Here is a 25,823-nt window from a genome sequence, read left to right on the forward strand (position 1 = left end):
ATTTTTCTCACCACACCTGGATGACTTTAATTTCAAGATAACTTCAAATATTGATTGAAATGAAATCACCTCATTGAACAATAGGTTTAGGCATTAAAATGTTACTCAGATCAGCTAGATCTATTTCCCAAAACATTTCAAAGATGTCTGTAAAATAAATCTACTTGGTGAGAATCGTTAAGAAATAGTCATGAGAGTTTAATATGCTCAATGATACTTTAAGGAGTCCATAATGCTCCTAATCTTTTTGTAGAGCCATTTCTAAACATAACTGAAAAATATAATGGAAGAATGTCTAATTAAGAATGTAATTGTGCCATATTTTGCTTCAGCTTTTATTAGTTAAGTCCTTGGTTGATGGAGGTTTCAGTTTTAGGTTAATATATACGGCTCATCCTATATCTTGGTGCGTATCTCTAAGATAAAATACCATCACATTGAAGGCCATGTTTGTATACGCATAGTGCTTGCATAAGCATTGGGACTGTATAGGTCCTTCTCAAAAAATTAGCATATTGTGATAAAAGTTCATTATTTTCCATAATGTAATGATAAAATTTAACTTTCATATATTTTAGATTCATTGCACACCAACTGAAATATTTCAGGTCTTTTATTGTTTTAATACTGATGATTTTGGTATACAGCTCATGAAAACCCAAAATTCCTATCTCAAAAAATTAGCATATTTCATCTGACCAATAAAAGAAAAGTGTTTTTAATACAAAAAAAGTCAACCTTCAAATAATTATGTTCAGTTATGCACTCAATACTTGGTTGGGAATCCTTTTGCAGAAATGACTTTTTGTCCTGATATTTGATATCGGTCTAATATGAGGCTCAATATACAATACAGCAAAGGTTAACAGACCACTGGGTTATTTACAGGAGTTTTGTATTAATGCAAAGCATTATGCACAATTCACAGATTTATTTATATTTATTAAATAGGCAGTTCCTGAATAAAAATGTCAACCATCCCAGTCTTCACAATACCTGGGATCACACACGAATGTTTTGGCTAATAGCAAAGAGTTGCAACAGATAAGTTAAGCTAGTATGCTTTGTGATTATACAAAATGAGTATCATTTTCTACATACAGTACATCCTATATGTTGGTGTGTGTTTAACTCCAGCTCTTGAAGAACTGTTTGAAGAGGACAGATTCACGTCCCTGAGGGAGAATTTCCACCTAAGGTCACAAAGAAATTTGTTAAAAGAGCAGACAGTTCTGCACAGTAATAAAAACGAAACCATGAGCTGCCCGTTGCTGTACCTGTGTTCTCATCCTGGGATAGTTCATTTCTGTGATAAACTCATCTGCCACCTTCAGGGCAATGGTCTTCTCCTCTGCACTGGCTCCATTACCTGTGTATCAAAGAAAGAAGTCAATAACCAAAAAAAGTTTGATTTACTACACACACAAACTTGAAAAAAATACACAATCACCTTTCCAAATGTAAATCTTCCCACTAGATCCATTGTCCAGGATGAAGCAGTCATCTTTCTTCAGCAGCTCTTGACCGAAAGGGCCTTTGTCACACAGTTTTGTCAGGGTCATTTGGCATGTCGCATTAGACACCTGAGAGAGATAATTATAATAATGTGAACTATTATTTTACCTATAACATACTTGTAACTGGTTTTGTTTGATTTGATTCATAGATAGACAAACAGTTTGATTAACCAAAAAAAAAAAAAAAAGGTTAGATATATATATTTTTTGATACCTCCAAAATACACTGTAAAGAAGGGAGAGCTGACCTTGTAAAGGGAAGCAGAATTAGTGATGTCTGCTTCAGCGTCTTCCTCTGTTGAGCTGTCCTTCAGAGCTGGGATTGGACCAAGTGCTTTTAAGCAAAAATAGAGATGATGTAGTTTGATTATAATACATTTTTATATAATTTAATCATTAAATAAACCTTTGACCTTATAGGTTTATATTATATATATATATATATATATATATATATATATATATATATATATATATATATATATATATATATATATATATTATATATATATATAATAATATATATATATATATATATAAATCCCTGGACCACAAAACCAGTCTTAAGTCGCTGGGGTATATTTGTAGCAATGGCCAAAAAAAACACTGTATGGGTCAAAATTATCAATTTTTCTTTAATGCCAAATATCATTAGGATATTAGCTAAAGATCACCTGAACCATCTCCAGTGGTTCCTCTCCCTCTGTCACATCGATGATGTGAGCTTTCCCATTCCTTTCAGTGTCTCTGATCAGCATTGCGATCTCACGCACCTTCTGACGCTCAAACATATTGGCTTTGGAACCGCTCCATGCGACTATAGTCTGAACATAAACATGTGCATTTGCATGATAACACCAACTAAATGACTGGCCATGTTTATCCAACTAAAATACCATAGCAGCACAATGACAGACAACATTACAAAAATAACTTTTTTGACATACACACCTCTCCAAGGTCCAATATAAAACAGTCGCCCTTGTTGAAGCTCCCCCAGCTAAGCTCCACCTCTCTTGCACGGATGTTTTTCTTTCCTTTGACTTGGTAGAGACGTGTAACAGGGCCAATCCTGGACCTGGTGTTCTTAAACCCTGAATCCACCCCACCTTCCTGAGACAGATAGAGAAACTAGCAATGCCGTAATTTCATAAAGGCACATTCTTTGCAAATACTCAAAAGTCTGGGGTCTGTAAAGGTTTTTGAAAGTCTCACCAAGTCTGCATTTAATTGATCAAAACAGAACAAAAACAGCAATGTTGTGAAATATTATTACAATATTTGAATATATATTTTTAAAATGAAATGTATTCCTTTGACAGCAAAGCTGAATTTTCGGCAGCCATGACTCCAGTCTTCAGTACAGAGCCGGCCCAAGGCATAAGTGAACTAAGCAGCTACTTAGGGCCCCGTGGCCACCAGGGGGTCCTCAAGAGTACATAAAATGGCTTGATTTTTGTGCAAATAGAGTGGTGGAACTATGATGTCACTTTGTAGGCAAAAACTCGGAAGCGAGTTAGCATTTTAACACTTCTGGTTCCATCGTCCCAGAGTCAATGGGTTTTTTGAATGGGATTTTGGTTAAATCCCTAAAATAAGGTCCGTGGTTCACACAGGCTCAAGATACTTTCATGTTTTATTCTCTGACATAAAACACACCAGTTACAACCCACTCGTGATTTTTTTTTAAACTGTTACGTTTCTTAAAAAAGACGGTTGCGTCCAGATAGCTGAATCCCTCACAAGTTTCAATAAACAACTAAAAACTCATCTCTTTTTTGAACATCTAACCGCCTCCTAAAAAAAAAAAAATCTATTTCTTTCACTTTATCTATGCTCTTATTTTGCTTAATATTTTCCTCAAATGTAAGTAGCTTTGGATAAAAGCGTCTGCCAAATTAATAAATGTAAATGTGATGCACACTTGTTGAATACAGTATTCAATTATTTTTACTGATTTGTTGTTTTTGGTCTACTGCTGTCCCTTACTCTCACCTTGTAGCTGACTCCTTTAGGGAAGACTCCCATGAACTCAGGTGACTCGTATCCTTGCACCTGTCGGTGTTGTACTGGCTCTCCTCCCAAGAAGCTGTCCAGTTGAGTGGCAAGCATGGCACAAGCACCCTGCTCATCCCGGGACGACTTCTCACCTATCAGGGAAGAAAAGCCAACAGCAAGAGAAAATGCAAAATCTACAGGAGTTTATAGATTTTTACTTAATTTACCAAAAATATTTCAACAGTGCATATTTTAACAATGCTGTATACAAGCAGCATCAGATGCATTTTCATTCATTCTATATTTATATACATGCATAAACAGATGCTACACACCCATCCACATGTGTAGGTCACTTCCATCCTTTCCACGGTTGCTGAGCACAATATATGCATCCCCATTGTAGAAGATTCCCCTTTGTGATGGTTCAAGAAGCACGGCCTTCATCTTCTCAACCCTCCAGACATACAGCCCTGGCTCTCGCACTTCATGGGTAAACTGGCTCTGTGCCGCCCGCAGATTAAGCATCCTGCTGAGGGTGGAGAGCAAGATTAAAGAGCATGTGTTCACGTAAAAGTCGGGGGCTGTGTTATGAGAAAGGCAACAAGTGAAGAGAGGAGGAGATGAGGTAAGCAAAGGGGGAATGAAGCGAGGAGAAAGCGAGAGTGGATGAGAGAGAGAGAGAGAGAGAAAGAAGAGAGCCTATGTACAAGGAAGAACAGAAGCAGGTAAAGCAAGGAGATAAGGAAGGGAATATCATGTGTTATAATGAAATATGATGGATATTGTAGAAGCAATGCAATCCAAACAGAGAATTATGGCATGTTTAAATAACGGACGAATGGAAGGAGAGAGACAGAAAGCAAGAAGAATGGTTTAGGGAAGGAGAAAATGGGAATACAGGAAACAGAAAGTTGAAATATGGGAAGTGATGGGAGAGAAAGAGCAGCGGACAGTGGGGTCAGATATGGAAGCAGAGCACGGGATTGCATGCTCCATTAGAGATGCACAATGGGATGGCCGGTGGGAGGTGAGAGAAGAGAGATCACATATAATAGAGCTGTAAAATGAGATGCAATTGTGCCACACAAATAATTCATAAGGAAAACTGTTGCACAGCCATACAAGACACATGGCTTACATACACCCAGCCACACTCACCAAAGACAGATAGACAGATCAACAGAGCAAGTTCTCCCCTAATCACTGCGTTTACAGTGATTACTTAATCACATTAAGCGGTAAGATGTGAGGTCACAAACAGAAATACACCACAGGAGAGTGATGCAGCATCATTTGACTGGTTTCACATGATCGATTTTAAAATATCTAAATGTTTACATAATCTCCATATCAAACATCTTGAGGTTGAGATGACATCTATGTTTCCTCTTGAATGATTATGAGTGTACATTTGTGTCATGTTGGAGCAGATGGTAAAGCGGTCGAACAGTCACTTAGACCACTGCTGCACCTCCTTTTTTTCACTTCCCTATATAAATTTCAAATAAAGTATGAATAGTAAAAAACAATTTGATGAAATCGCAACCAAAATGATTTTTTTTTTTCACTGCACTAGTACCATTTTTTCAGTCCTTAGCCGGGTTGAGCACCGCTTAGAACTGAACTAAAAATTATTTTCAAATTCAGTTCCTAAATTTAAAGCAAACAGAACACAGAACTGCGATTCAAATTTGAATTTAAGGAATTCAAATAAATATTATAATTATGTAAAAAGAAGTTCAACATTGTCATATAGGTACTGAAGACAAGTACTAAAATAGGTAAATAGTTTATTTTTTGTAAAATAAAAAGAATATTGAATATTCTTCTTTATATATAGTTATATTTTTTAACTCATATTTTGAAGAGCCACAACAAAAAAAATGTATTTGTCATTTTCTTACCTTAATGCAATGGTCTTTGTTGATGTCAGTCCAGCTCCAGACAGTTCTTAAATGTAACTGCTGCCTGAACAATCTGCTTTACTGCATATACAGTTGACTAACTTGCATCATAACTTCCTGCCATTTCCCCCTCAGTAACTCACAAAGGCCAAACACAGTTATTGAGGCATTGACTATGTGAAGCTCTAGGTTAGAAGACAAAAGCTTGTTAACCAAACGATTAGCCGCAGGGAAATTCTGATCATCAGCATCTCACATCTGTTACAAACACACTGTATGCAAACACATCTCTTTTTGACTACACAAGCAGCACATCATTTAACTGATCCCGTTCTCGTGTCATTTATATTTATGGAAAGAGTGAGAGATAAAGGGCACGAGTAATGAAAAGTAAAAAGACAAAGTCAAAAGAACATTGTCTGAAAATGTAACCCAATGAACTGAAGCTTGTTCTATTTTTATCAAGAACTTCAGTATTTTTATGATTCACCTCATCCACAAATGTCATGAGAGCTGTTACGTATGAAAAAACCCATGCTTAGGATTCGTAACTTAGATCTATAACATATGGCAATGCGAAGTGAGGATAACTAAGTCTGATTCCTCATTTATAATGGAGGTAGTTTCCATCATTAGTCATTATTGTGTGTTGGATGGGAGTACACTGAGGTTTTTGTAGTGAGGGTTTTGACAGGTCTATTTTTACTAACACAGGCAAAACAACTTAACTGCCTAAGCAAAAATTGCAACTGTGTCTATGGCATTTACTGTAAGGCATTTACTGGGTGTGTAAGACAGAGCATGAAAGAACCGTCAGAAGTCACTAGTTTAGGCTAGACTATTTCATATCCAATGAATAACATGCATAATAAATCTCTCTCTCTCTATATATATATGCCTTTGTAATGTGGCGTGTGATGATCTCAATATGAATGTATTGATCAGGTTAGACAGCGACATGCTTTACAAGTTATTGTGTTCTTAAAATATATCTTCTAAACTAAAATAGACAATTTTTAATAAAACATTCAAAATGGCTCTTGGATAGACTGTACTTATGTGTGTGTACATACACACACACACACACACACACACACACACACACACACACAACTACGACAATATATGGTTTATCTGAGTTTGTCTTAATTTTTATTATTATAAAATATATAATAATGCAATGCTAATCGACATAGCCTTTATAACTGCTTAGAATACTATGAAATATGTTGTGTGCCTTATTCTAAGAAGCCACATCATCTCACAGAAGGATTTACTTCAAACACTCTACCGATGTTATGAAGTGAGTTTGGAGTAAAAACATGTTATTAATTGTGGTATTTTCACGTGCTTTCAGATGGAGCAGCATTCACAGAGCCGTAGTGTACTGAGAAGATGCGCAAACAGCGGTCATTATCGCAAATGATTTCTTCGATTTCATAATCCTACAATTATATCGTCTGCGATTATGAATGCGATTTTGCATAGCTTGTCAGAGAACTACGGCTCTGTGTAGTAAATGCTGCTTCATCTGAAAGCAGGTGATGGAGATTTACTACTAATCAGAGAACTGGCTTTACTAACAAGAAACGCCTGACAATCACATTTGATTCGATTAATCCCTGATATAGATATAGATATAGATATATATATATATATATATATATATATATATATATATATATATATATATATATATATATATATATATATATATATATATATATATATATACACACACACACACACACACACACACACTTTCATACATACTAATATGGATTTGTTAGTTAATTAGTTAATGACCTTTTGGGATGTTCAAAAGATTGGTTGCGGGAACTTTCATACAACTACAGAAAACTCAGTTTCATTATAAATATCTTAATTTGTGTTTTGAATATTAACAAAGTCATACAAGTTTGAAATGGCATGAAAGTGAATAAATTATGACAGATTTTTCCTATTTCGTGAACTTAACTTTTAAATTAATGCAGTATACAAGGAACAAGAGATATATTAATTTCATTTTCACTCACTAAATTCATTTCACATCATTCTAGTAACTTATAACAGTACATCTTCATACCACATATACTTACCACAGTCTGTGTAGTCAAATAACGACCTCTAGGCCTACGACAAGTGGAATGTGGGCATGTAATATTATTTTAATCAAGTAGCTTATTTTATATGTTGGTCTGGGATAACTCTCTTTTATATGTCATTGAGGTTTCAGTCTTGAGCAGTGAGTGTCAAACGTCTTTCTCAGGTTATAATCAGTGATCACCATGCCTTTTTTGTACTCTTTCAACAATGGGCGCAGCCAGGTCCTGTTCCGACGTGAACGCGCCCCCTCTGGTGACGTCATCGCGGCTGCAGCTGTTCGGTTCGTCTGAATGCGATTTCACAGACAACGCGTATTTTTCGACGGAACGACTTCGACGTAACTACGAAAGTGACGGGTTTTTGTAAATTTTGAAAGCATATACGGTTCATCTTCGGTCAGATGTGGAACGTCGTGTAACGGAAGACGGTTGTTAGCTAGCTATCACGGCTAAGCGTTTGCTGATGAACTAGATTTGGGTATCTGTTTTCGCATCGGACAACCTTGGGTATGTCAAAATAAAACAACCAAGCCGGTCAGCGTTGTCGAAATCAAACATATAGCTATTTAAACTTAAGCAAAAGTTGTTATTTATACTGTATTTAAAAAAATGTTTTGGCTTTGTGGTAGATTCGCATTGACGGTGAAAGCGGAAGACGCTGTTTGTTTTAACTGATGTGTTTTTGTATTCAGCTTAATATTGCATCTGTTGTTTTAAACTTTTAGTTGTATATTACACTTGTAATATTACGAATGAAACGTGTTATTGTGTTTGTTTCGAATTACTCTTCTGAATGTGAAACTCAAGGCCTTGTCGGCCCTCAAACACGCGTTCATGTAACTAAGTTAACGTTAGGCCAGGAATGTGGTGTTGTCGACTTCGTCTTAATTAGCTTAATTTCCACATAATTAAATCAAGGACGATCCTTTATTGCAGCACGATATGTGAAAAAAAAAATGAAACATTGCATTTTGAGTGTTCATTTGAATATTTGTCCCTGGAACACGACTGACAGGGCAAAGTATCTTGGGATTAAAACCCATTCTGTGGTTTTATATCGATTCGTGTGATGATCTCGATATAAACCCATTGATCAGGTTGGACAGCTGCATGCTTTACTAGTATTTGTTAAAAAAGTTTTAAATATATTTTCTAAATTAAAAGAGACCATTTTAATAAAACACATTAAAATCGCTCTGGGATCCAGTGTAGCAAGTAATTTTTGATCATTATTTAAGATTGGCATGAATGACAAATGCTGAGATGGATCGCGTGGCTTTCTCTTTTATTTCCTAGATTTGTTATGCAAAGAACAATTCCGGAACTAGTTGGCATTGCACTGCGAGTCCAACTTTTATTTTCAGGTTTTAGGCATTTCATTCAAAGTATTTCTTTCTGTTTTCCTTTTTATTTAGCTGTTTTTATGTCAGTCCTGTTCTATCATTATTTTGGAAGAGTAACATTTCATGTGCTTTTTTTTTATTTCACTTAAGATAGGTTTATAAGCTGAAAAATGGTGAGACAACACTCAGGATCTCCTCGTTCTAAACACAGGTACTACAATGCTGTAGATATAATATTTAATTCTGATGTGTCTGCATAGTGATCAGTGGCTCAAAATTTACATTTGTTTTTAATACAGGCCATTCTCGGACAACTACAGCAGCATGAATCATGAAGGGCGATTTGGCCCCCCTTCAAGAAGCCAGAGAGGTTTTAGAGGACCTCCTGGAAAAGCCCCACCAAGTTGGAGAGATAACAACAGCAGTGGACCCCAGCCATACCCCAAGAGGCCCTCGCTCATGGGTGAACGCAGAGAGCGGCCACATGGACCGTGGCCGCAGCACAAGGATAACTTCCATCCGTATCCCAGCTTACAGGATTCACAGCGGGGCCGCAGGAGGCTTTCTCCGCCTCGCTCAAGCCGCCCTCCCCCAGTCCAACACAGGCAGTCCCCACATGCTCCTATACATGGACCGCCTAGCCACAGAGCACCACTTTTCCACGAAAACCACGCTAGCCACACATCTCCATCTCGCCATTTCCATGGCCCTCCATCAGACAGGCGGATTCCTTCCCCACATAGTTCCTTCAGGGGTCCACAGCGACGCCCAAGCCCTCAGGATCATGACAGGAGCTGGTGCCCCACTCCTCGGGAGAGGCCCTTTGGCCGACCAGCACTTGGAAGGCACCACTGGAATGGCCCAGGAGGTTACCCTCACCCCCCCAGTGGGGATTCGAGGCTTTCCGGCCCACCTCAAAGAAAACCCAGAGAGTTTCATGGAAGGAGTTCATATCCAGAGAGGTACAAGAATGAAGCTGTGCAGGCTGGGTAAAGTAAAAATACAGTTATGTGTTAGAATGCAAAGTCCAGTACACTGCAGGGTGGTGAGAGTAAATCACAGCTTCCTTCAGCTTTCTGTCAGTGTAACGTACCGCAGGATCTAATGATAAAGCCCATAAAGTGAAACTGGAGAAAATATAAAAAACCATTTGAGGCTATTTCCCCTTAAAGTTATACTGGCACAGTATGGCATTCAGCAGCCTGGGGCTGGATCTAAATTAATAGAAGTTAAGAGCTTCCACAAGAGCTTTCTCAAGCAGCACAAACTGGCATTATAACCAACATGTTTGTATTGTTTGTAATGGATATGTAGGTGGTCTGCAGAGAGAGATCAGCGTGCGCCGCATGGAGAGCTTGGAAGGGAGTCTCGGCGCCCCAGCATGGAATGGGCACATGGAGGAGGGGGAAGTCCACATACTCGGCCCCCTTACAGATCCCCGGCACGTAGACCAGGCCCACCCCCATCTGGATCATCGTTCAGACCATATCCTCCTTTTCGACCTCAGGAAAGACCCTTTGGACGGCCAATGAAGAGGAAGAGTGAAGAATTCAGACGGCCACCGTCATCAAGCTTTTTGGAGCATGGGCCACCAAAGCGCTTCCGCAGGGAATTGTCAGTGAGACCTTTTCCTCTCAGGGGCTTTCGAGGTCGTGGTTTGTCCCTTCAAGATAAGAGTCGACTGATAAAGGCACAGAAGTTTAGAGCGGAGTCAGTTACCCGGTTCAAACTGCCTCCACCGAGGCCAAGAATCTCGGAGAGAGTCCAGAAGCCCAAGCCTCAGACTGCACCAAAGAATGCCAAAGATTCCCCAGGAGTCCCACCACGCAAGTTATCACTCAAAAAGATGCCATCATCCAGAGAGTCATCCCCCAGCACAGACTCCAAGACTGCAGAGCCTGAGAGGGACTCGGAAACAAAGGTGGAATCCCATCGCTCTGTGAGCACACACAGGTATGGTATCACCCCTCACACTGTGGCAATGGGCGCGTGATGTTTAGAAGGTCAAGCTTCCTGTTTTTCAATGGCACAACTTTCATCAAAGAGGTGTCACCTTGTCAGATGAGATGGATGAGGAGAGAAAAAAGAAAATCATGCCTGTTTTCCTCCTCATTTTTGACAACAATATGATGTTAATCCTGTCCTTGTCAAGAGAATGTGATAAGAGATAAGTCTGAGCAAGTGGTCTTTCAAAAGTTTCGCAGTCCTTTTTGTTCCAAAAGTCAAATGCCATTTGTTCCACAATGATACATCCAGATCGACTCTGACCCAGAAGAGATGTTTAAAATGTCTTCCAGGGAGGGAAATGCTTTTTAAGCCTTAATCTTAGGTGTTTGCAGAAGGACGCTCTGCCTCATTATGCAACTAACTGCAGTAACAATGAGCAAAATTCACTGCTACGTCGTATGGACATAGGATAGTCTTGGAAAATGGAAATGTGAATGGATTTCATATCGAATGGACAAGAATTCCATTTCTGCAGTTATGACGTTTAGACCCTGTCATTTGATATTGTTCCCTTTGAAGAACTCGATTGGTTAGATGAAGAAACGACAACTCTGGGGCTGTACTCAGTGGAAACCAGATTTGTTTACAAGAAGAGGATGAATGTAAGAAATGTAAGATTTGGTCAGCATTGGATCAGATGACCGTGATCAAAAGAATGCAACTCCATGTCCAATAACCTCAGGAATGCTTTGAAACTGCACCCAACAACAGGCCTCATCTTGTGAGAACTACTGTGAGAAAGAAGACACATGCACTTTCTTCTGTGACAGATCAGAGACATCAACAAAATGGACATTCTTTTTGGTCACATCCCTCCTTTGTAACCACAGTCCTTTGTCATCACATGGGTGGTATTTATGAAAGATTTAGGCTCTTAAATGCCTTTATCCTTGGCATTGCAGCATTGACGACAAACAGGGATCATGTTATCTTACAACCAAACCATTGGCTGAAATGGCAGGAAGTTGGAGTTGTGCTGAAGATAAGACCTGATCCAGTTGTGCCTAATGAAACATTTGCCAAAATGTCAAGCATTAATTGATAGTCGACCTCCATAGAAGTTCTGCAACTGAAGAACTATCCAAGCCATTTTAGTTCTAAATACCTACCAGTTATGTGAAGATGGAGATGATACCAGAGTTTGAAGGTTCTGCAGTTTATTCAAGGAGAACATGCCAAAAATTTCTAGAGAAATCAGTCTCTTATTGGGAAGATCCTCTCTGTATACCTCAATGCCATCGCATAATCCAGAGCTGCAAACCAATGTTTATACCATGAAATGAAGCATTTGCAGTCTCCCAACACATCTAATCCAGTATGAAAGGATAGGTCCAGAGGAATGTTTCTGGCTTGTCAAGTCTGGATAAAAAGGAAGTGCTCGCATGCCTGTCTGTTCACTTTTGGAGAGTAAAATGATTCCTACACGGCGTTCTACAGTCCACTCATTCAGTCTGCCTATATCAGTTATTCACGTTAGCAAAAGGAAGGCTGCTAAAGGCCAAGGTGAATCAGGGAAAATTAATCTACCAATTCAAACTGAAGCATGGCGATGATGGGCTTGCTTTGCTGTAAGTACCCATGTAGTAATCCATCATTGGTCCTTCTGCATTTGCAGCAATACAATTGGGTTCTTGAGGACTGTGAATGTTTGAGTAATTTCTCTCCTCGGATCATGAGGCACAAGCTTATTCCACTTTGAAACCAGATAACATTGTGCATGCCTTCTGCTTTTTATAAATGCTTGATGTTTAGAATTTATTCCTTAAGTTCCCAGATGATGTGGATGACTTGTTCAAATGCCTCGTTGACTTTCTCTTCAGCTCTTCACCAATAGACCGACGACTTTCACGTGATCTTGTTGTGGTTTCCCACTGGGAGGCGGGGCACAAACCCAGCATTAGCCCTAAAAACAATACACCCTGGAGGAATAAGGCACCCAAGAGCAAATCTGGTAAAAGTCTTAATGATTTGCAAGTAATTTATTCTGTAGCAGCATGCTAGTATCATGTAACATTCTTAACTTTTTTTTTTTTGTTCTTAATTTTCTTGATCTTCCAGAGGAATCAGAATCTCATGGAAATTTAACACTGAATGAACGCTTCACCAAGCTACAAAGTCCTGGTAGCTCTTCACCGGAACAGAAAGAAAGACGGTAAGTGAGGAACTGTATTCCTGTTCTGTTACAGCTGCTAAATTTAGCTGAATGCAACCCTTTACAATTTGTGTAGGTCTTCTGAAAGTCCAGAAAAAACCCTGAGGAAGCCTGGATCATTTCAGGTAATTAAAATGTTGATCTAATTTACTTATCAAGAGTGCTTTGGAAGTAAAAGCGTGTCTTGTGTAATATCACATTTTTCAATGTGTTAGTAATTTTTGTTATAGTGATTTGTAGTGAAACACGTTTCTCTATACATAGAGGCCTAATTTCCGGCCAACTGCTGGAGTGAAGAGGGGATCATCCCCTGATGGAGTTACTAGGAAACCGTTGATGGTAAGCGATGCTTAAGCTGTGCAGTTATACACAATTATTATTTAACTGTCTAGTCTTTGTAGTAGGCTTTATTTGGTTTGTTGTTTCCATGCACATTTAAAAAAATGTCCATGTCCTCTAGGCACTGTAATTCCAAGACCACCCTTCAATCAGAAGCCTGTCTTCAAGAAGAGTCAAAGTATCATGTCTAAGTACAAGAACATGCAAACGTTGCGGAATAAAGTGCCTCATCAGCGTCAAGCCACTAGCTATCGCCGGTGGTAACCCAAAATGGTGAGTCTAGTTTCATGCACCTTAATGATACATAATTAAATTTCTTTGTTGAATTTTCAGTCACAACTATTATCCATTAATATTACTTTTTTGTAGATTGCATATGCTGAAGCAAGTCGTCCACTGTAGAGCCTGTCTACGGAGCTCCTTCTCTTATCTCCTGTTGTACAACAGTTTGTACAACTAATCTCTGTAAAAAAAAAAATATATATATTATTTTTCTTTTATAGTAGTTTTTTTTTCTTTGGTGTGCTTTAGAAATAAAGTCTCATTCTGTGTGATTTGTCTTTTTAGACTTTCAAAAACTGAGATTAACGTTACATTTTTGTATATACCTTTAACCTGTACAAAAGCTCTCTGTTTGCCAGAATTTTGTGAAGATATGATTTTTAGCTTTGGTTAGAATTATTTTTCAACATGTGGTTGTTTATACATCAGTGTCTGAATAGCTGCTTTTTGAAAGTGACTGTTAAAAGACTCATATCGTGTGAAACAATCCTTGTAGAATTAGTAGCTTTCATTTGATGAAACGAACTGAGTTTGGTTGAGCTCCATGTGTTGATAAATTGCTTCCCTGGAAAGTTTTGTTTGTGTAGCTCATAAAATACATATGTACATTCTTTGTAATCAGACTCTTTGAATAAAACTGGAATTGTCAGATGTCTTCCGTTTTGTGGTATCAAATACTATACTGCTTATTGTCATGTTTGCACATTTGACTCAACACATTTGCGTGCAGGATTGACTGTACCTGTTCCTGCAGCAATGTTAAAACTTGTTTTTGGCTAATACATGGGTACCCAATCCAGTTCCTAGAAAACTACCTTCCTGTTGAGTTCAGTGCCAACCCTGCTCCAACATGCCCATCTGTAACAAGAGTTTCTAAAGATTTTTTTTATCTGGTGAAGGTGTGATTGATAAGGGGTGGAGCTGAACTTTGCCAGAAGGTTGATCTCCAGGAACAGGTTTGGGCACTCCTGCCTTTGATCAAAGATGGATCATTTTAAAGGCGATGAACAACATACTGTTGACCTGAACATCTTGACAAATTGTAATCGTACATTAGTTGTTGAGGCCTGCCACATATGCTGAGTAAGACCTTGATGTGTTCAAAAGAGTGGAAACCCTGTCAAGTTTTATTTGTATAGTGCTTTTTATAATATACTCTATTACCAAGCATCTTTACAGATAACATTAATGTTTATAATACCTTAATGCTCTATACATTTAGCAGTTTGGAGCTGGTGATAGGGGTATGATAACAGTCGAGCAGCTGAGAGTTGATATAGTTTATTACTTTATATGAGTTTACTGTATGTATGTGGATAAATTTATATACATTGAAAGTTGGATTTATTCTTTAATTCTTCATGCTGCTTTGGAACAACATGTATTGTGAGAAAAAGCAACATAAACTGAATTATGAGCAGCATACACAACATCCAGACTTTTGAAAAACAGTTATGTTATAGTAAATAACACAAATATCAGAAAATTTGCAGCAGGATGAATATTACTATGACGCAGCTAACATTAAGAAACAACAACGATTAAGCCTCTTAATCTGGTAATGGATGCAGTTATTACTTCAAGTTGCTTAATGAAGTTTATGAATTATCACTGCAGTTACGATCTTAACTAGCTGGTTCTAGTGCTTTCAGGACAGCTGAAACCGAAAGCATCTTCTGTCTTTGTCTGATCCTTATGCCTCTGCCTCTTTCAGAACATCATCTTTCTGTCGGAAGTAGTCTCTGAACCAGTCAATATGTTCTTTTTTCTGTTGGACCGTGAGGTGGTGATTCTTTGCGAGGCCTGTGATTACAAGCTCCATGAAGTGCCTGACTGGACCCTGCCGGGGGAATGATTCATCAAGGTGCTTCTCCAGGAACACATGCTCATGGAAGGGCACACTCGCCTCCTCTTCCAGGCCTGAAAATGTTGCATGATGTGCACAAAGAAAAGTTTAAGATAAGGTACAGGATTTAAAAACCTGAAACTAGATGCAACCTATTCCTGCAGTGGAACTCACCAGCTTCATTGTTGATTGGATATTGCCAAAGTTTGCCCTCTTTGGTCCACTGGATCATCTCCTCAAAGCCATTCCGAGGTGCCTGATTTGTTGCCTGGACAATTTGATTAGCTAGATCAATGTCCCAAAGAGTAGGGCCTGAAATTCAGAGCGGGGAACGGGACAGCATAAGTAAATACACTCGGTTTCACTTGGACATGCTCAAATGTGTCAGTTGAATGGTGTTTATACCATAAACCTGGTGTTTATACCTTAAACCAGTTTCCTTACCCAGAACTGACAGTGTGTCTTGCTCCATGCCTGCAGTAAAGATGTTCAACCTCTTACTAGTGAAGGGACTCTTCCTTTAAAACAAAACGATGCACAAGTTTAGTAGAAAAATGAATTGTATTTAAAAAGAACATTTTAGGGACGGTTTTTACCTTCTGCGGACTGCATCAAGTTCACCAGTAATGCCTCTGTCTTGAGTATATCCCTTTCCGTCATCATCAAAACGAATCTGACTCGTAGGTCTGGCGCTTGATCTGCCATTCGTCTTCCTCCCTCCGACTTTCATATCTGCAATTATGTGTCTGAAAGTTTTGAGATGATATCACATAATTGTTCCAACAAATGTACTTTATTTCCACATTTACACCACAAGGTCTATAGTTTTATTAACAAATAAAACCTCTTTCACAAGAAGCATTTTTATGCAATCTATCGAAAAGACTATCGAAAAAAAATGTAGGTAACAGACTCATATAGGTCATATTCATTGGTTGTTGATTGAATGGTGTGCAAGGCATAGTCAAATTGTATAAAAGGGGCGGGTTTAAGCAGACTAAATGATTGGAGAAGCCAAGCACACATCAACAGAACTCTTTTGTTTCAATGGAAGATCAAACTATGATGTTCTGATTAAAAATGTCAAGCTCAAATTATTATTTTTCTTTTAATGTAACTTTACATTAAGTTTAATAAGAAGCATTTAGGAAACAGACATCTGAATTGAGCCCTACCCTATGTTCTGTCCGTCTGCTCTCCTCTGGGTGTCAGGTACGGCTTCATGTTTCCTCAGCTGCTTAAGAAGCTCCGACTCGGCCTGATGTCTGTTTGGAAGTGTGGATGCGGCGGCAGAGACTGCAGCAACCAGAGCTGGATTCAAGGTCCCTCTAAAGTACAGAAAATAGAAAAATTTCACTTCAGAGTGGATGCATTGTTCGCTCGTCAGAAATTAATAACATAAAACGTATTAAATCATATAAGCTTAATTTATTAACCTGAGAATTGTGATTTAGCTGTTAGTGTATACATATATAAAGTTGCTGTCGTCGTAGGCATTTTAGTTTCAGCATTACCAATTTGTGGATGCGTGTACATATGTATAACTCACTGCTGTTGTGATCCTTCGGCTGTGGCATGCTGGAACATGCTGTGTGTGCTTTCCATGGGCTCTTGGTCGGGCCTCTCGCTCATTCGTGGGGTCTTTGAGGGTCTTATTTTGCGTACGGTTGTGACCTCCACCTTCATTGCCCCGAGCAGCTCCAAAAGACTCTCCTTGCCACTTTTTGTCTTTTCAACCTGCTTGCTGTCCTCAGGTTTATCCACTGGTTCGGTCTCTAACTGTGAGGTCAATGTTGCATTTGAAATTTCGGTGCTCTTCTGCCCATCAGCGTTTACCTCTTCTTTCGCCTCATTCTCTTCTGGTCTCTTTTCTTTGTCTTCTGACAGGGATGTGGAGCTCTCTTTATTTTCACTAAAAGAGATGCTACTGGTTCCTAATGGCCTTGCTGTACATGGGGCCCTGAAATAAAGAAATTAGATCAAATGAGTCTTCATAATCAAATATAGATTTAAAACATGGGATGGAATATATATTTACATTTAGCAGACACTTTTATTCAAAGCGACTTATAAATGAGGACAATAGAAGCAAAATCAAAATCAACAAAAGAGCAATAATATGCAAGTGCTTTCATAGTCTAACAGTACATGTAGCTACATAATAAATAATAAATAAATAAAACAGAATAGAAAAAGCTATTTTTTTAAAAAGAAATCAAGCAGTTAGAAAACGAATAGAGTGCAAGAGATAGAGGGTCAATTGTTTTTAAATAAAAAACAAATAGATAAAATAAAATTAGAATAGAGAGTGCTAAAGTTAGAGGGTCAAATAAAGATGGAAGAGATTTAAATATTTAATATATATTGCAAACACATATTCCAGACGGAGATGGAAAATTCTGCAGGTAAATCAAGTGCTACTTTATTCTGATATCTGAGATATTTTAATTTCAGATTGAGACTTTTAACTGCCACATAAACATAATTCAACCAGATCAGAGCTGTCACTTGTCAGGATCTTAAATCTGTTACTTACCAGATAACAGGAGCAAAACTCTCCCTCTCTTTACATTTTGTGGAAGGTAATCGTGTATTCTGCGTATGAATTAATCCATTTCGAACCTGATAAATATTTATTAACAATCTCCTATACATGATTGCCCCTCTCAGAAGACCTCAATGTCGTCCATGCACGTTTCCCTGTGCAGCACAATCAACTGTCCGCCAGGCGCGAGGTATAAACGTTCCGGGCGCCTTTTTGCATCAACCAAAGAGAACTTACGTCTCATTTGTCACTTATTACGAGTGTTTGAACATCCATTGATTTTATCTGTTTTAATAAGTCTGTATCACTTACATTGCTTTAGGATAATTAAATCGACTGCAACAGGAAAAGGGAACCGTTCATAAACTGGTCCAGGGGATACAGCTCCGACCGGAAACTAACAGTGAAATTTTTAATTTAATTTTCCACCTATTAGATTGTGTTTATTAACGTCTACACCTACCTCAACCCTAAACCTACCTCTTACAATAATGAAAAAAATAGTAATTTTTGTTGTACAGTGTGAAAAAAATTACGATGTATTGATGTGCGCATGCCCAGTAGCGTCATGCGTATCCCCTTCAAGCCTTAACCGTCCGCTATCAACCTCCATCCCTGCTAGTGATGCAAAAGTCCGAGTCATTTATGCGAGTTGGTTCTTTAGAACAGTTCGTTTAAAAAATGATTCATTGAATCTTTTATGCTGCGAAGTGTCCTTTGAAATCTCCGCGTGGCATTTTACCCGCGTTTCAGTAATGCGTTTTTACGTTTTTGTTGTTTTATTATCAGTAAGGCTGTTAACTGTAATTGAATGTGAGCGTTTATTAAAACCACCGTTTATTTTGCACCATATTCAGCTCAGTCATCGATGAATTCGTAACCGTATACTACTAGCATACTACTGTTACAATGTTTGCGATAGAAGCACATGATAAAAGCAGAAAGAATATCGTGCTAGTGTGCTATATTCACGGTTCATTGAGTTTATCGGAGTCTGTTCGTTTACTGAGTCGAGGCTGAGAGTTAGGTTCTTGACCGAGTCGCTTCGGATTTGTTGAAACGATTCATTGAAAAGATTCGACTCCTTTGAACGAACCAGACATCACGATTCGCTACATCCCTTCTTACATGCGAACCCCTTTCGAGAGGTCGTGACTCATCTGATCGCAAATGTATCAGTTCAGTAAGGAGCCAGCATGAATCAATCCGTCTCGCTACATATTTTCGTTGTAAGCGCTTTCGTGAAAAAAGGTAGGCATGCTTGGTGAATGTTTTCTGAATTTTACGTTGTCACAGTTTTACTTTTAAGATGTTCAATCTCGCTATTCGTGGTGTTCAGTTCAGGTGATGCAAGAACACGTCTGAATGGAGCCAGCAGTTTTTGGTCTTACTTTATTTTGCGTCACATTAAAGACAGTCACATAACACTAAAAAATGTTGCATCAGAAAGGCGTTTCTACTGAAAATGATCGCTGTGGTTGAAGAACATTGATTTGTGTGAGTTTTTCAAACCCACATGGTCTGTCATTGTGTCATGTGACTTTCTCCAGTCGGCACCCTGAACTTTGTTACTAAATTAAACTTGAGATTCAGCTCCATGCTGTCTGCTTATGTAACTTTGCGCAGTTATGTACAACGTTTTAGTTATATTTCAAACGTACGGGAACTAAATCAACGACAAATTCTGTGTGTTAAGTACCTGCTTTGTTTGGGAAAGTTTTATGGTTTACTTTCTAAAAAACTAAGTAAACTTACCATGATGAACTCGTTTTTTTTCTTCTCTCTGGCTTATCTTTTGCACAGATCTTTGATTTAGGATTTTTTGGAACGCTTGGCACATTTCATCATGGCACCACATCCTGTGGTTCAAGCAATAATAGACCTGTCTGCTGGTGCTATAGGTAACTACACCTTACTTCAGGGTCATTCTGGGGGACAGTCAAGTACATTTTCCTGGGCCCTGTGATGATAGAGTGGGGATTCACTTTATTTCAGCATCATCTGCTTTGTAAATCCTTTGTTTTGTCAGTTCTCATCTGACCTTTGAGTGGTGTGTTTTTGCTTACCCCTGTGGTTTCACAGTCGGGACCCATTGTCTCAGCAGTCCCTACACCACACACACACTGACTAGTTCTGTCCGGCTTAGATCATGCTGATAGATGGGTGAGGATGTAGTGTGTGATACTGTTTGTGGATTCATTGTAGACCATTGCTTTATAACCCTTAAAGGGATACTCCACCCCAAAATGAAAATCTTGTCAATAATCATTTACCCCCATGTCGTTCCAAACCCGTAAAAGCTTCGTTCATCTTTGAAATACAATTTAAGATATTTTGAATGAAAACTGGGAGGCTTGTGATTGTCCCATTGACTGGCAAGTAAAGAACAGTGTCATGGTCCAAAAAAGGTATGAAAGTCCTCGTCAGAATACTGCATCTGCCATCAGACGTGCAATCTGGGTTATATGAAGCGACGGGAACATCTTCTATATCATCCGCGCCACAAGGATGTGCTGTTTCTACGTGTATTTAGCTTTAATTTGAAAGGAAACAGCACATCCTTGTGGCGTGGATGATAGAGAAGAGCATACACAGCATGGACAGACACAGAGGAGACTGTTGACAAAGGAGTTATTGAATAAAGTCATTATTTTTGTTTTCTTCGCTTACAAAAAGTGTTCCCGTCGCTTCATGTAACCCAGATTGCACGTCTGATGGCAGATGCAGTATTCTGACGAGGACTTTCATACCTTTTTTGGACCTTGACACTGCTATTTACTTGGCAGTCTATGGGACAGTCACAGGCCTAATGGTTTTCATCCAAAATATCTTAAATTGTGTTCCGAAGACGAACAGAGCTTTTATGGGTTTGGAACGACATGGGGGTAAGTGATTAATGACAAAATTTTCATTTTGGGGTGGAGTATCCCTTTAAACAAATTTGTACTGCAACTTTATTTTATTCTGTCATTTCAAACCATGGTATCTAAGTTATTATACAAAATCACTTGCCAATTAAAGTTTGAAAAACAAGAAAGAGCAACACACAGACAAATTTATGTATATAATGATGATTGAAGACTAATAATGTCATTCCTACAGTCCATTGGTTTTAACAAGAGAAAAAGGTAATCTCTCTTTCTGTTCTCCCGCTTCTCTTTCCTCTGTAGGGGGCACAGCTTGTGTATTTAGTGGTCAACCTTTGGACACGGCTAAGGTGAAAATGCAGACATTCCCCACTTTGTACAGAGGCTTTGTGCACTGCTTTGTGTCTACATACAGACAGGTGGGCCTTCGAGGGCTGTATCAAGGTACCACACCGGCCCTCATGGCCAACATCGCGGAGAACTCTGTGCTCTTCATGTGCTACGGCTTTTGCCAAGAGGTGGTTCGCTTCCTCTCTGGTCAGGAGAAAGGGGCTGCGCTCAGGCAAGTTCTATTTGTATTATAAACAGTACATTTACATTTATGCATTTTGGCAGATGGTTTTATCCGAAGTGACTTACATTGTGTTAAAGTGTTAGTTCAGCCAAAAATGAAAATTAGCCTGTGTTTTACTCACCATCGAGGCATCCTAGGTGTATATGACTTTCTTCTTTCAGACGAATCCAATCGGAGTTATATTAAAAACTGTCCTGGCACTTCTAAGCACTATCATTGCAGTGGGCAGGCGTTTCTGTTCAACAGTCCAAAACACCTTAAATAAATTCATTCATTAATTTTCGGGGGAACTAACCCTTTAAAGGTATACAAAGGTATAAGCCATGAGTTGATGGCACCATGCTATACTGTTTGAATAGTATCTGATAATTAGTTGCTAAAAAAAGCTCTGAAATAAATGCATGATGGAGGGATTTTGCTTCTAAAGTAGTCTTATTTATTTTTTTATTTTTTTATTAAATTGAAAAGTGATGCAGAGGAGGTACTAGATCATTTTTATTTTTATTTTTTATAATTAATTCGTTCTCTGCAGATAAAGTTGTTCCATTAGGTTGTACATATAAATGGATTGTAAATGGATTAGGATATTATTTTAAATATTAAAAAAAAAATTTAACTTTTTTTTTATTTTTGTCTAAAAAAAAATTCCCTATCAGATTCCCTGATCAGATCACAGAGGCTGCATTTATTCGATTAATATGCTGTAAAAACAGAAATATTGTGAAATATTTCCATTAAAAATAACTATTTGAATATATTTTAAAATGTGATTTATTCCTGTAATAGCAAAACTGAATTTTCAGAAATCATTTCCCCAGTTTTCAGTGTCACATGATCCTTCAGAAGTCATTCTAATATGCTTACTTGGTGCTCAAGAACCATTTATATTATTACCAATGTTGAAAACAGTTGTGCTGCTTAATATTTTTGTGGAAACTTTGATGGAAACGTCTATTCTTTGCTGAATAGAAACTTCAAAAGAATAGCATTTTTTAATAGACATTATTTTGTAATCGTATAAATCTCTTTTTGATAACTTTAATGTCTTTGCTGATTAATCTATATTAATCTGTATCCTTGTATTAATTTCTTAAAAAAAAAAAAAAAAAAAAAATCTTACTGACCCTAAACTTTTGAATAGTATTTATATACATATCATGATCACAATTTTAGTAATTTTTTGGGGGTTTTTTTACAATTTTTTTTTATATTAACATTTATTTCCCATGTGTGTGATTGTTTATGTCTGTTCAGTGACATGCAAAAGGCGTGCGCAGGCTCCGTGGCCTCTGTTTTCTCCTCTCTGGTCTTGTGTCCCACTGAGCTGGTGAAGTGCCGACTGCAGGCCATGCATGAGATGGCCGCTTCCGGGAAGATCACCCACAGTCAAAAGTAAAGATTGAGCCATCCTTTCTGAGGATACTGTGCATGTTTTTATTTGCTAATATTACTCCTGATATCATTTACCTCTTTTCTCATTATGCATGTTTGTGTTTTTCAGCACAGTTTGGTCCGTGATAAAGTCCATTATGCATAATGATGGTCCTGCAGGGTTCTTCCAGGGTTTAACCACCACAATCGCCCGTGAGGTGCCTGGATATTTCTGTTTCTTTGGCGCATATGAGCTCTGTCGCTCTCTCTTTGCTGATTACATGCACTGTGGCAAGGATGACATAGGTATGGAAACAGTTACAGTTTCTACATGTTATCTTTAAAATTATTAAAGGGTATTGACAACATAATGACTAACAGCATACTTTGTTTCTCATTTATTGATTGATCTGCTGTTTGTTCTGTTGTGTTTTGTTGAAATGGCGTACATGAATCAGTCATTAGAAGGACAAGGACAAACATTTAAAATCAGTCAGTAATCTATGAACTCTTTGTTTTAAATATAGCCGGTCGTTCAGTTTGCTCAGATGATAGCGAGAAAGATGCATATCTCTTGTATGCTTTAGAAGTCCCTTCTTTCTGGTAAAAAGTCAGGATTTTACCCATCAAAAGTTTGGGGTCAGAAAGATTGATTTAGTACTTTTATTCTGTGACGATGTATTAAATTGATCAAATTTGACAGTAGAGGCTTTTATATTGTTACAGAAAAAGTATTTCAAATAAATGCTCTACTTTTTCTGTTTATCAGTTTTCATCAGCTTTGCCATCGCTGGAATAAATTAAAATGTATAATATATTAAAATTGAAAACGCTATAATAATTGTTAAAAGATTTCCACAATATTAAAATTTACTCAGTTTTTGATCTAATAAACGCAGCCTTGGTCAGCATAAGAGACTTTTTTTGAAAAGTTTTCAAAAGCATTAAAATCTTACCGCCCTCAAACTTATGAACGGTAGTGTAGGTTCTGTGTTTGTTTTAGTTTTTCTAGTAGTACTCCAGTTTCCTGTGTTTGCATTACTTTGCTCATGTTTGGGCGATGTTCATGTAATGTCAGGTTGGTGTGTCTGTGTTTTGTAGGTGTAGCCCCTATTGTGTTCAGTGGAGGTTTTGGGGGAGCTTGTCTCTGGCTTGTGGTTTACCCCATGGACTGTGTTAAATCCAGAATACAGGTCATGTCGATGACAGGCAAGCAGTCAGGCTTCTTCAAGACTTTCATGCATATCTTCAGAACGGAAGGTATGAGAAAGATCTGTTTTTAATGCCAAATTGTATGATGTATAAAAATTGTAAATGAACATTAACATGTAAACCCTGCTTGACTTGTTTTTGTCTCTTTTTTTAGGTGTTAGGGCTTTATATTCCGGTCTGACTCCCACAATGATCCGTACGTTTCCAGCCAACGGTGCTCTATTCTTAGGTTACGAAGCCAGCCGCAAAATCATGATGGAACAGTTTGACAGCTGAGCCTGTAACAGCACACTTTTTTTCTCTGGTTTTTAAATGGCCAGTTTATAGTATTTCATTCCACATGCCATGGTTTGCACACACTAATGCAAATTTTTTTTAATGATGCTTTTCTTTGTTTTATTTATTTTGTTAACACTTTACAGTAAGGTTATACTTGTTTAGTGAATGCATCAGGTATTATGAACTATCATTGAACAATAGTAATTAAAGCATTTATTAATCTAGGTTAATGTATAAATATACTACTCTTAATTCATTGATTCATAATACGTTAATGTAAATGTATATAACATAAAATGTTAATTTTAGTAGCATATTTAAACATTTACAGCATAATGTTAACAAATTGAACTTTACTGTAAAGTGTTACCATTATATTTTATGTTAGGGTGTTAAACCTGTGGCCAAACCTTGGTCTGACGGTCTAAAAACGTATCCGTTGTGCTAGTAACATTAGTCCCATCACTCTTTCATGCCTACAATTGGAAACATGTACTCTATATACATGCAATTTTCAGGCTACCTCTGTATTCTTATTTGCTAAAGTAATTCACAAAGTCCTGCTGAATGAACTATAACTATGCAATTAAGTTTTGAAAGCTATTCTTTTGAATACTTGGAGACAAAATGAACATTTGCCATTAAAACCTGAATGATCTGACTGCCAATAAACCCTAGTTTTAGAAATACACTAAATTTTTTTAATCTGCATAACTGTAAGCTTTGTATGTTTGTTTTGTATTAGTATTTCAAGTGAGGGGGTGAATGCCTTACTCATAATTTCAAGTTTTTCTTCAACTTTTAAATACGGTGGGGTTCAAAAGCCTGAGACAACTTTGCTTCTACGTTGAACTCTGCAGAGCATGCTGTGCTTTAGTTTTAACAAGGAGTCTTTGTTTATGTGATTAGCCTCAAATTTGGTTACTGGATTGGTGACCTAGAAGTAGTGGAGAGTCATAAAAATGTCTTATTCACTTGACTTTGCAACATTTCTTATTCTTTTTAAATGTTTGAAAAGAACTAAACCTTTTAAAAATTTAGATTGTCAATGTGACCCCATTGTGTGTGGATGTTTTTGTACGTGAGCATATGCTTGTAACGTTAAGTCGATCCGCCAAAGAACATTTACACCGCAGACAGACTCTACATACATATTTCAGATCATTTAAAAATGATGTACTTGAAGTCAGCAGTACAGTACAGCAGTATTACGTTTTGTGACATCACAGCATCTGAAATGTACTGACTGTAAATAGTCTTCAATTTGATTATGTTCTGCCAGAGTTCGGTTTGTATAGTTAAACACCAACTCTCTACCAAACCAAGTAACTTTGTAAAACCAGGATTGCATTTCTTGTGAGCTATGTGATTTATTTTAGTGTCGTTAAAGAGATTTTAATTAACTTGATACAAAATCACAGATTTCTGGGGAGAATTAAATTGTGTAAATGTGAATTAAAGCCTGAAAAAAAATCAACC

General features: G+C 37.8%; 4 protein-coding genes across 9 annotated transcripts; 2 read left to right on the forward strand and 2 right to left on the reverse strand.

Annotated features, from left to right (window-relative positions):
• Positions 1–878: 878 nt before the first annotated feature.
• capga (capping protein (actin filament), gelsolin-like a) lies at positions 879–7,717 on the reverse strand. 4 transcript variants are annotated; one of them, XM_042723814.1, is made up of 9 exons: positions 7,522–7,717; positions 3,851–4,044; positions 3,513–3,667; positions 2,469–2,630; positions 2,192–2,341; positions 1,766–1,852; positions 1,451–1,583; positions 1,278–1,369; positions 879–1,193 (listed from the first exon to the last, which is right to left on the reverse strand). In XM_042723814.1, exons 2-9 carry the CDS (start codon positions 4,041–4,043, stop codon positions 1,128–1,130), a joined length of 1,038 nt encoding a protein of 345 aa, XP_042579748.1. In that variant the 5' UTR covers position 4,044; positions 7,522–7,717; the 3' UTR covers positions 879–1,127. The 4 variants fall into 4 exon arrangements, with proteins under 4 accessions (XP_042579748.1, XP_042579745.1, XP_042579747.1 ...); XM_042723811.1 differs by having other exon boundaries at positions 3,851–4,047; XM_042723813.1 differs by lacking the exon at positions 7,522–7,717 and adding an exon at positions 5,423–5,578 and having other exon boundaries at positions 3,851–4,047.
• A 79-nt stretch (positions 7,718–7,796) lies between these two features.
• si:ch211-114c12.2 (uncharacterized protein LOC336578 homolog) lies at positions 7,797–14,305 on the forward strand. 2 transcript variants are annotated; one of them, XM_042723809.1, is made up of 10 exons: positions 7,797–8,034; positions 9,021–9,081; positions 9,170–9,832; positions 10,185–10,823; positions 12,698–12,828; positions 12,936–13,029; positions 13,106–13,154; positions 13,294–13,368; positions 13,489–13,641; positions 13,738–14,305. In XM_042723809.1, the coding sequence occupies exons 2-9, from the start codon at positions 9,041–9,043 to the stop codon at positions 13,630–13,632; spliced, it is 1,836 nt and encodes a 611-aa protein (XP_042579743.1). In that variant the 5' UTR covers positions 7,797–8,034; positions 9,021–9,040; the 3' UTR covers positions 13,633–13,641; positions 13,738–14,305. The 2 variants fall into 2 exon arrangements, with proteins under 2 accessions (XP_042579743.1, XP_042579744.1); XM_042723810.1 differs by having other exon boundaries at positions 7,815–8,034; positions 9,025–9,081.
• Positions 14,306–14,988: 683 nt separating this feature from the next.
• Positions 14,989–18,410, reverse strand: mrps31 (mitochondrial ribosomal protein S31). The gene is made up of 7 exons (XM_019077881.2): positions 18,033–18,410; positions 17,046–17,456; positions 16,672–16,824; positions 16,093–16,242; positions 15,941–16,014; positions 15,671–15,808; positions 14,989–15,570 (listed from the first exon to the last, which is right to left on the reverse strand). The coding sequence occupies exons 1-7, from the start codon at positions 18,149–18,151 to the stop codon at positions 15,344–15,346; spliced, it is 1,272 nt and encodes a 423-aa protein (XP_018933426.1). The 5' UTR covers positions 18,152–18,410; the 3' UTR covers positions 14,989–15,343.
• Positions 18,411–18,689: 279 nt separating this feature from the next.
• slc25a15b (solute carrier family 25 member 15b) lies at positions 18,690–25,821 on the forward strand. 2 transcript variants are annotated; one of them, XM_019097679.2, is made up of 7 exons: positions 18,690–19,292; positions 19,845–19,942; positions 21,212–21,470; positions 22,737–22,874; positions 22,984–23,159; positions 23,955–24,113; positions 24,220–25,821. In XM_019097679.2, the coding sequence occupies exons 2-7, from the start codon at positions 19,888–19,890 to the stop codon at positions 24,339–24,341; spliced, it is 909 nt and encodes a 302-aa protein (XP_018953224.1). In that variant the 5' UTR covers positions 18,690–19,292; positions 19,845–19,887; the 3' UTR covers positions 24,342–25,821. The 2 variants fall into 2 exon arrangements, with proteins under 2 accessions (XP_018953224.1, XP_042579750.1); XM_042723816.1 differs by lacking the exon at positions 18,690–19,292 and adding an exon at positions 19,517–19,538.
• The last annotated feature ends 2 nt before the right edge of the window (positions 25,822–25,823 follow it).

This window comes from Cyprinus carpio, chromosome B5 (genome assembly GCF_018340385.1).
Source record: "Cyprinus carpio isolate SPL01 chromosome B5, ASM1834038v1, whole genome shotgun sequence".
NCBI lineage: Eukaryota > Metazoa > Chordata > Actinopteri > Cypriniformes > Cyprinidae > Cyprinus > Cyprinus carpio.

Coding starts and splice junctions, on each gene's coding strand:
- slc25a15b (XM_019097679.2), top strand. CDS start 19,888: ATGGCACCACATCCTGTGGTTCAAGCAATAATAGACCTGTCTGCTGGT. Junction 19,943..21,211: donor CCTGTCTGCTGGTGCTATAG/GTAACTACACCT, acceptor TTTCCTCTGTAG/GGGGCACAGCTTGTGTATTT. Junction 21,471..22,736: donor GAGAAAGGGGCTGCGCTCAG/GCAAGTTCTATT, acceptor ATGTCTGTTCAG/TGACATGCAAAAGGCGTGCG.
- capga (XM_042723814.1), bottom strand. CDS start 4,043: ATGCTTAATCTGCGGGCGGCACAGAGCCAGTTTACCCATGAAGTGCGA. Junction 3,668..3,850: donor TGACCTACACATGTGGATGG/GTGTGTAGCATC, acceptor CTTCCCTGATAG/GTGAGAAGTCGTCCCGGGAT. Junction 1,370..1,450: donor GAAGATTTACATTTGGAAAG/GTGATTGTGTAT, acceptor TTTGATACACAG/GTAATGGAGCCAGTGCAGAG.
- mrps31 (XM_019077881.2), bottom strand. CDS start 18,151: ATGTATAGGAGATTGTTAATAAATATTTATCAGGTTCGAAATGGATTA. Junction 17,457..18,032: donor AGTTTTGCTCCTGTTATCTG/GTAAGTAACAGA, acceptor TCTTTATTTCAG/GGCCCCATGTACAGCAAGGC. Junction 16,825..17,045: donor GCCGAAGGATCACAACAGCA/GTGAGTTATACA, acceptor TCTGTACTTTAG/AGGGACCTTGAATCCAGCTC.
- si:ch211-114c12.2 (XM_042723809.1), top strand. CDS start 9,041: ATGGTGAGACAACACTCAGGATCTCCTCGTTCTAAACACAG. Junction 10,824..12,697: donor CGCTCTGTGAGCACACACAG/GTATGGTATCAC, acceptor CTTTCTCTTCAG/CTCTTCACCAATAGACCGAC. Junction 12,829..12,935: donor GGCACCCAAGAGCAAATCTG/GTAAAAGTCTTA, acceptor TTGATCTTCCAG/AGGAATCAGAATCTCATGGA.